Source organism: Urocampus carinirostris, chromosome 5, assembly GCF_059441175.1.
Source record: "Urocampus carinirostris isolate Australia breed hairy pipefish chromosome 5, RoL_Ucar_1.0, whole genome shotgun sequence".
NCBI classification, from domain to species: domain Eukaryota; kingdom Metazoa; phylum Chordata; class Actinopteri; order Syngnathiformes; family Syngnathidae; genus Urocampus; species Urocampus carinirostris.
Window position 1 is genome coordinate 41,379,851 of NC_142353.1, and position 9,819 is coordinate 41,389,669.

Genomic DNA, 9,819 nt, shown 5'->3' on the forward strand with positions numbered 1-9,819 from the left:
CGGGACAGGAGAGCAAAACGCGGTCGGGATCAAAAATGGGTTGTAAGCCGGGACGGGAGAGCGAAACGTGGTCGGGATCAAAAACGAGTCGTAAGCCGGGACGGGATAGCAAAACATGGTTGGGATCAAAAACGGATCGTGAGTCGGGACAGGAGAGCAAAATGTTTTTGGGGTCAAAAAACAGGTCGTAGCCGGAGACAAAACGGGGAAATCAGGAAAGGACAGGTAGAAAACTGGTGCAAAAAGCGGGACCGACGGGAGTCAGAGTCAAAGTGCTTGCTTTGTAGAAACAGAGGTTCGCTGACGGACTGACAACCGGCGAGTGAAAGGACTGAGCCTAAGTAGGACGGGGAACCAATCTGGTAGCCAGCAGCAGCTAGCGCCAAACGAGTGGGCACAGTTGAATGTAATCAGTCACCATGACAGCTTCTCTAAACTTCTGCAAAGACACCCAGGTATTACCTTAAACAGCGTGTCTGAGTTTTATTCCAAGAAAATAATGAATTTCCTAAATTTTCTCTGGTTGATTATAGTCTGCAAATGCGGCTACTGTCGCTGCTCTGCGAGTGGCGACATCAACTGGATATATTCAACACTGTAAGTCATTTTTGGGGATTTTTTTCTCTTGCGTTTCAGCATTGTCTCGCAGACCACATAAAATGCTCTGGGACGGGTTACATTTCGCCCGCAAGCCATGAATTTGACACTTGTGTACTACCAGGGTTGGGTAGGGTTACTTCAACTGGATTACTTTCAACTACTTTTGGATTACTCCAATACCAAATATGCTAATAAAAGACAAAAGAAACTAAATATGAATACAATTATGACTCACAACACGTGGTAAGCTTTCTCTCCTGGCTTTGATCTCCGGCAAAACTAACATAAAATGCGACAGAAACAAAATGAAAATAAATCCAAACAGCTTGCCGACATCAATTTTGCCGTTCCGTGTATTCTGTTACTCCCCAAGGCTGCACAAAATTTAGTCATTTTATTCATCTCATCTCTCATCTCATCTCATTAGCTGCACCGCTTATCCTCAGTAGGGTCGCGGGGTTGCTGGAGCCCATCCCAGCAATCATCGGGCAGTGGGCAGGGGACACCCTGAACTGGTTGCCAGCCAATCGCAGGGCTCACAGGGACAGACAACTCGCTCGCGCATTCACACTTAGGGACAATTTGGACCGGCCAATCCACCTGAAATGCATGTCTTTGGAATGTGGGAGGAAACCGGAGTGCCCGGAGGAAACCCACGCAAGCACGGGGAGAACATACAAACTCCACACAGTAAGTCCAGTAGCTGGATTTGAACCCACACAGGAGGTTCCCAAGACCTTAGAACTGTGCGGCACACGCGCTAACCACTGCGCCGCCGTGCTGCCCCATTTTATTCATATTTAGTTTATTTTGTCTTTTATTAGCATATTTGATATTAGAGTAATCCAAAAGTAACTGAAAGTAATCAAGTTAAAGTAACCCTACCCAACCCTGTGTACTACAATAAGGAGCAACAACACTTATATCATTCCCTTTCACTTTCTAATCATTTATAAGCACTGGAGGAGACAAAACTGACAGAAACATCTTTGACTGAAGCCCGTCTTTAAGAATACAAAGAAACAGTAAATAAATATGATTCCCTTTGCTGACATTTATAGCACGCTGTTGAGAGGACTGAAAATAAAAACAAGCAGGATGCTTGACAGTTTGGAGGCTTCCTGAGGACTGTTGTGAGTTCACAAATCAAACAGCATTACAGACGGCTTTGAAACGAGCAGATCTGACACCGTGAGCTACAGTTGAAGCCTCCGTCAAATCAAACCCAAATGTTAGATCAATTACTCTGTGTCCGTCTATGAAGACCAACTGAATCTGGGTATTTGGTAGGAAGTGGTTCGTAAAGCTTTTCCAGGGCCAAATTTAAGGACTTTTAAGGACTTTCATAGCCAAGTTTCTGACACGGTTGCACTCACTTGGCCCCGCCCGTTTGGCGCCAGCTGCGGCTCGTTGCCCGATTGGCTTCCCTCCTATTTAAGCTCAGTGCTCTCACTCACCCCTTGTCAGTCCGTCAACGAACATCTGCACCTTCAAGATGTGTGTTTTGACTCTGTCCGGTATCCTGCTCCTGAATCCTGTCCGGTATCGATCCAGTCTATCTCGTCCTGTTTGATATCTGACTACAGTCCCCAGTGTCTGGTATCAATCCCATCTGTCTCGTCCTGTCTGATATCTGACTACAGTCTCCAGTACCCGGTATCGATCCCGTCTGTCTAGTCCTGTCTGATTTCTGACTCCAGTCTCCAGTATGTGGTATAAATCCTGTCTGTCCCGTCCTGTATCGATCCCGTTTGTCCGGTATCTGCTTGTGTATCTGGTATCAATTCTGGCTGTCCCGTCCTGTCCGGTATCGGCCCTGTCTGTCCGGTATCTGCTCGTGTATCTGGTATCGATCTCGTCGGCCTCTGGCTTCCTGTTCTTCCACGCCGGACATCTGTCTTACTTCTTTTGCCCAGCGATCGCCGAATCACTGCATGATTGCCCCATTTCCGTAAAATAAAGCTTGTGTGAAAACGTTACGCATCTGGGTCCTCCTCCTATTCTGGTTCTGACAGTTTCCAATTTCACTAGGACCATTAAAAGAAAAATCCCAGTGTGAATCATATATTTTGCATTTCCACATTTATATCTGCGATTTACACGCCTGTTCTTCCAATATGCGCACAGTCTTTTTTAACGTTACGCATTTGAGTCCTGATTCCGTTCTGGTCATGACAGAAACGCTAACTTATGGTTTTGCATGCCCCATAATAAATGTGCTCGATTGATACTTAATCCTTGTCCCATCACACATCTGACTCGGTCCTGTTTTCCTGTTGGTATTTCCAGTCCGGTAATGTTCCCGTTTATTTTGTCCCGTTTGATATCGATTTCCAGTTTCGTTCCAGTCTATTTTTGTCCTGTTTATTATTCTCTACAGTTTTCGTTCCCGTCTGATTTGTCCTGTTTTTTCGATATTCTGTTTCATTATCAACCCTGTCTGTCTGTCCTGTCCGGTATCGACCCCATCTGTCCGATATCAACTCGGGATATTGGAATCGATCTGGTCGGTTTCTGGTTTCCTATCATTTCACGCCAGACTGCTGCCTAACGTGCATGACTCCCCATTTCCCGTAAAATAAAAGGCTTGTGTGAGAACGTCACGCTTTCGGGTCCTGATCCTGTTCTGGTTCCTGACAAGGTTTTGATTTGATTGTCAGAAATGCCATCTTACATGAGGTTATTACAGCCCCAGTTTGTAATATTTGACCACTAAATGACACAGTATTGTCTAATACAAAAAAATAAAAATACAGTCTCAAATGTGCACAGCGTAGCAGCAAGATCCCAGACACCTACGCGGGGATTCCACCATGTAAAAGTAATACAAGTTTCTCGACCTATGATTTTTTTTTATAAAATGAGGGGCAGCACGGCGGCGCAGTGGTTAGCGCGTGTGCGGCACAGTTCTAAGGTCTTGGGAACCTCCTGTGTGGGTTCAAATCTAGCTACCGGACTTCCTGTGCGGAGTTTGTATGTTCTCCCTGTGGTTGCGTGGGTTTCCTCCGGGCACTCCGGTTTCCTCCCACATTCCAAAGACATGCATTTCAGGTGGATTGACAGGTCCAGATTGTCCCTAGGCGTGAATGGGCGAGCGAGTTGTCTGTCCCTGTGTGCCCTGCGACTGGCTGGCAACCATTTCAGGGTGTCCCCTGTCAGCTGGGATGGGCTCAAGCACCCTTGTGACCCTACTGAGGATAAGCGGTGCAGATAATGGATGGATGGATGGCTCTATCACGCAGATGAGACGGGGAACAATCAGGACATTTGAGAGTAAAATGTTAGACTTGTTGACAAAATTGAAGACCTATTAAATGCCTTACTCTACCGTAATCAAATTTAAGACTTTTTCAAGTTTATAAGACCTTAGCGGGAACCCGGTTTTGAACTCAGTTGGGCATTGTTAAGTGTTAACACATACTTAATAGGGAAAATATTTCACTTTCAACTTTTACAAAGACACCCCATTTTTATCCCACACTTCCCCACAAGAAAACTACCCAATATTTACCGAACTTTTGCAGTCACGGATGATATCGCATCACTCCTCGGGTTCTTCCTTTTGGACGCCGCAGTTCCCATGCTGAAGTGGACAGGACCCGTGAAGAAAGCGCGGACCATTCCCCAATATTCAACTCAAAGTATTAATGAGACAAATAAAAGGAAAAATGTCCTTTTTGAAGTCTTCACGTTAGCATCAATGCCGAGTGTAGTAGAAGCAGCTGCCGTGATGCCAACTGGGAAAAGAGCCGCGTGCGAGAGAAGCGACGCTCTGGTTTGCACGAGATGCGAGAGGAAGAGATGCCCATATATGGATAAAAGCCCCGCCCACCGCGTTCGCACGTGCGCAAGTTCAGCGTGGGCGGAGGCTCCAGAGGTTGTAAATAAAATACGCCTCGATTTAGGAATTCAATTTATTCCTTTAACCCAGTTTGGAACCTAAATTGTTTTCTAAATCAATACAATAAAGTGGAGATGGTTAAAGGTGTTTGGTAATTAGTGGCCCTTGAAAGCAGCGGTCAGCAAGCTCCGGACTGCCGGACCAGTATGGCCCCTGGGTCCTTCGGTACCTGGCTGCACATATAGTAAAAAAAATGCCTTGTGTTATAAAAAAAAAAGTACCTTATTTTTACCTGATGCCAAATATAGGTGGTTCAAATTTGGTCTGACTTACAGACCGATCATTCTACCATAATGACAAGCTGTGATCTGTCAGGATCAGAACGGACACAGGACCCACTTGCGTTACGCTTCTCTCAATTTTATTGGAAGAAAGGCAAGGGTTGCACCTACGATCCGGTGATCGCTGGACGTGGGAAGCAGGTCACTCTGAACGCGGAAAGTGGGACTTCCGTAGCGAGCAGGGCGTAGTCGGGAATGGAAAAAGGGGTCAGTAGCCGGGACAGGAGAGCAAAAAAACGTCGTCAGGATCTGATACAAGTCGAAAGCCAGGAGAGGAGAGTAGTCGTGGTCAGGATCCAAAAACAGGTCGAAGCCGGGAAACAGACGGGAGCAAAAACAGGTGGGAGTCAGGGTCGAAAAGACACATTTTCTTCTATTTCTTTGATTATGTGACTATTTTAAAGCAGTTTTAGGGGTTCGGCTTCAAAGCGAGTGTGCAAGTTAACTTGGAACTATGGGGGTTACTTTCAGAGAAAAACTCGACTTTTGGGTGTCAGTAATCTGAGCGATAACAAAATTGATTTATGGAAACTGCAACTAATTAATGTTTTTCAGCACTGGTCACTATTTTCTTCGTTTTCTCATTCTCCCCCACCACTACTTCATTTTCTCTTTCCTCACCATCTCTCGTGTATGCGGGCAGTAGGCAAACATAATAACAAATCGACCGTATGAATATTTAAGCAGCCATTTGTTTTCTTCTCCTTCAACATTGCACTCATCTCACCACTTTCCACGTGTAAACACGGTATGTGTTTATTCTCACAGAAAAATTCTGAGAAGTATGGCCACTTCAAGCGCAGGAGATGCTGATGGATTTTTCTGGTTTGCATGCAGCTATGGCTAAAATACACACGCTGCATGCATGTTTGATGCTGCCCGAGGCATGTGTCAAGCACGTGAGTTAAGGAGCAAAACACATCAGCGGTAATTCAAACTCTAAAATCGGAAAGCTTCTCGGCATACTAAAGGTGTTGCAGCATAAATTGTGAAAATACATTGATATTGTGTATTATTTAGTGCCTCGCGGTGTCATGATTACTGATGTGACCCAGCTGTGCCGCTCGGGTTCTGATTGGCTCCCTGTCACTATTTGAACCCAGTCCTGTCAGTCCCTTCTTGTCAGTCCGTCAGCGAACCTCTGTTTTTCAAGCCAAGCCTTTTTCGACCCCTGACTCCCGTTTGTCTCCGGCTACGACCTGTTTTGATCCCGACCACGTCTGCGCCCGTCCCGACTTACGACCCGTTTTTGATCCCGACCATGTCTGCTCTCCCGTCCTGGCTTACGATTCGTTTACGACCCTGACCACGTCTTACTCTCCCGGTACCAGCTACCGACCGGTTTTCCCGCCTCTGACACCGCCATGGCTCGCTACGGAAGATCCAGTTCTGTGTTCGGATCACAATTCGAATACGAGAGCGACTTGCTTCCCGCGCCCAGCGAACACCGGATCGTAGGCGCAGCCATTCCTCTCTCTTTCAATACAACTTGTAACCGTCACGCAAGTGGGTGCTGCTTCCGTTCTAGTCCTGACAGGCACCGTGTTGTCTGTCACGGGCGAGGGTGATACACGGCACAGTGTGGAGACAGGATGCCGGACGAACATGGCGCCTATCTGAGTGTAAAAGAATCATTTGGTATAATAGTTTACTAGATAAAAGTTTTTTGTACCACTAGGAGGCACTAATTATAACACGCTGTGCCTTTAGAAACAGATGTTTATTACAAATCTTTTAACTAAATGCAGCACAAAACTCAACAGTTTGGACACCCTTGATCTATAATAACATCAACTCTGAGAAGAACTGCACTGAAATTCCAGTAGAGTCCATTACACAACAGATAAAAACAGCATTAAGGGGAAATAGCCATGTGAATTGCAGGGCTGCCTTCAATTATTTTCATGCTTATAAACCTTTTTATTGGCCCCCTATGGTTCCACTACACAGCTGCTGTGATTGATAGCAATAACTAGTCTGTAAAATAAAATGTCCTGCAGAGACTAGCTGACTGAAGAAAAATGGGAACCATGGAGGTGATAGTCTTGGACTACAGCAAGGGTGGAACATACAAAGATAAGACCGCACCTCTCATGTGGAGGATGCATTTTTAAAGCAACAATGTCTATAATTTAGCAAGACCTTGTGGTAAAAAACACAATTCATTAAAAACAATATTGATTTAAATAATATGCAAAAATACTTGAACTATGTAAACATGCTCTTTTAAGAAATACTCATAAGTCGAGTAATTATCATTTATTTGACTTAAGATGAGCCTCAACTTGAGGGAGCTGACATCACTGTCCGTTATCTTGCTGGTACAGGAACGCCCCAAAACCAAAAACCTAGTCATAAATAAAAGAAAACAGTTTAGTCACTTTGAGTATTTGTGGTTTGTATTTTCCTTGTGCTTTTAAGCACTCATTTTCGGTTGCACTACACATTACAATGCTCTTTGAGAGGAGTTTGTAGACTTCTTCGGAAGTATCTATTGTTAGGAATTAAATATTACAAATGTACCGTTTACCAAATTGTTCGAATTAGTTATCTGACTCCATCAACCAAACACAACCTGCATTCACCTGGGAAAATATGGACAGAAGACCGGCATTTCCACACGGGGGCAGATTTAATTTTTTAAATAATTTAGATAAGTGAACTCCATTGAATTAGCCGAATTAGTGTCGCTTGAGTCAACGTCAAGCCTCCTCTCTCAATTCTCCCTCTCGATCCTCTGAAGTTCTTCTCCCTGCCCACGTTTTTTTTCCACAAGCTGGTGTGCAGGCTCCTCCCATGCGCGCGCCCGGAAAGCCCCCCACGTGGGCTCCACCATCCCGGAGAAGAGCGTCGCGATGTCTGTCCTTGTGCATCTGGCCTCCTCCGTCAGAGTTCTGTTATCAAAATTCCCCAGCCAAAACATTCTGCATTTGGAATGGCGTGACCGGTAGCTCACTCAGTGAAAATCTTCATTGCACTCGATCAATGTAACTTGTATTTAATCGTACAAAATCCTCTATAATAAAATGTACAAAATCCTTCACTATCCATGAAACGAAATGAAATGATCTGCATTTATATAGCGCTTTTCAAGTCAATGACTCCCCAAAGCGCTTTACAATGTGCTCCACATTTCCCAATAGCGGCCTTGCAGCCATGTAAGGCGCTAACCTGCTTATTGGGGGTATTAGGGGTTCAGTGTCTTACCCAAGCACACTTCGACATGTAACACGGACGAGCCGGGATTCGAACTGGGATACCTTGATCCCAAGACGAGCGCTCTACCTCCTGAGCTACTGCCTCCCCATTCATCCATTATCTACACCGCTTATACTCAGTAGGGTCGTGCGGGTGCTGGAGCCTATCTCAGCTGTCCTCGAGCAGTGGGTAGGGGACACCCTGAACTGGTTGACACCCGGTCGCAGGGCACACAGGGACAGACAACTCCCTCGTTCATTCACACCGGCCAATTAACATGAAATGCATGTTTTTGGAATGTGGGAGGTAACCAGAGTGCCCGCAAGAAACCCACACAAGCCCAGGAGAGTACATGCAAACTCCACACAGCTGGATTTGATCCCATGACCGCAGAACTGTGCCGCGAATGTGCTAACCACTTAGACAACCTTTTAGCCTGTCAGCATGTAAGACCTAAAATAACAGGACAATTGATTTTACCTGAAGAAACACTGAAATGTTTTACCTTGGTTGATGCAGGGACCTTGGTTGATGGTCAAATTCCCGCCCAGGTCAATCCTACAGCCTGCCTTGTAGATCCAATTCCCATATCTCATCTCAAAAAATTATATGGATTCATTAAGGAAAATACTTACTGAAGTGTTCTTTCCAGACGGGCATTTTCCCTGACGCCTTTAAAACTAAAGACAGGCCCCATCTAATGAAGAGCAATTAAAACCCTAGAAATTTGAACAACTATGTCCAGTGTCCAACTCACCATTTTCAAGCAATATTCTAGAAAAAACGTTTCTTATTTTAGACTGGTTTTAGGATCAACCACAGTACAGAGACTGCCTTTTAGATTTTAAATGATATCAGGTACAAAATGGATTAAAAAATAACTTTCAGTTCTGGTTCTACTGGATCTCGGTGCTGCTTTTGACTCAGAAGATCACCACATTTCATTAAATAGACTCGGAATCCTGATGGGCATCCCTTGTTCTATTTTGTACTGGTTTCATTCCTACTTCACAGACTGACATTTCTTACTAAGTATGGATGCTGTCACGGTTGCCATGCCGCCAGCTGCGGCTCGTTGACAGACTGGTTTCCTTCCTATTGAAGTTCAGTGATCTCACTCACCCTTGGTCAGTCTGTCAACGAACATCTGCACCTGCAAGACGTGGGTCTTGACTCTGTCCGGTTCCCTGTTGGTGTTTCCTGTCCGGTATTTTTCCCATCTATTTTATCCTGTTTAATATCGGTCTCCAGTTTCGTTCCCGTCTAGTTTGTCCTGTTTCATTTCAATATACAGTTTTGATATCAATCCTGTCTGTCCCGTCCTGTCCGGTATCGACCCCATCTGTCCGTAATTTGCTCGTGCAATTGGGATCGATCTTGTCAGCCTCTGGCTTCCTGTCATTCCACGCCAGACTGCTACCTTACGTCTTCCGCCCTACGATCGCCATATCACTGGCATTTGGGTTAACGTGCATGACTGCCCCATTTCCCTTTAAATAAAAGCTTGTGTGAAAAACGTCACGCATTTGGGTTCTCCTCCTGTTCCGGTTCTTGACAGATGCACAAGTTCAATGTGGCGTTCCCCTTGGAGACATCAACAGGAGACCCAGAGTCAGTTTCCATAGTTACACAGACAGCACCCAGCTGTACGTTGTCGTGTCCCCAGATGACACAAGTCCTATGAATACCCTTTTAAAATATAGTATTTTAGATGTTAAAGTCATGGATGGCAGAGAACTTCCTACAGCTCAACCAGTTTAGCCATCGGTCCAGAAAGTCAGAGACATAAACCTTTACCGAAACTATGATGAATGAATAAAATGGCGAAAAAAAAACTAC

General features: G+C 45.1%; 1 protein-coding gene across 1 annotated transcript in view; it reads right to left on the bottom strand.

Moving 5' to 3' along the window:
• Positions 1–4,326, bottom strand: part of LOC148366413 (NMDA receptor synaptonuclear signaling and neuronal migration factor-like) — a 254,375-nt gene extending 250,049 nt beyond the window's left edge. Inside the window, exon 1 of the mRNA XM_088336869.1 lies at positions 4,112–4,326. Coding sequence (XP_088192995.1) covers positions 4,112–4,221 — 110 coding nt within the window. The 5' untranslated portion in view covers positions 4,222–4,326. The remainder of the gene's footprint in view (positions 1–4,111) is intronic.
• Between the last annotated feature and the right edge of the window lie 5,493 nt (positions 4,327–9,819).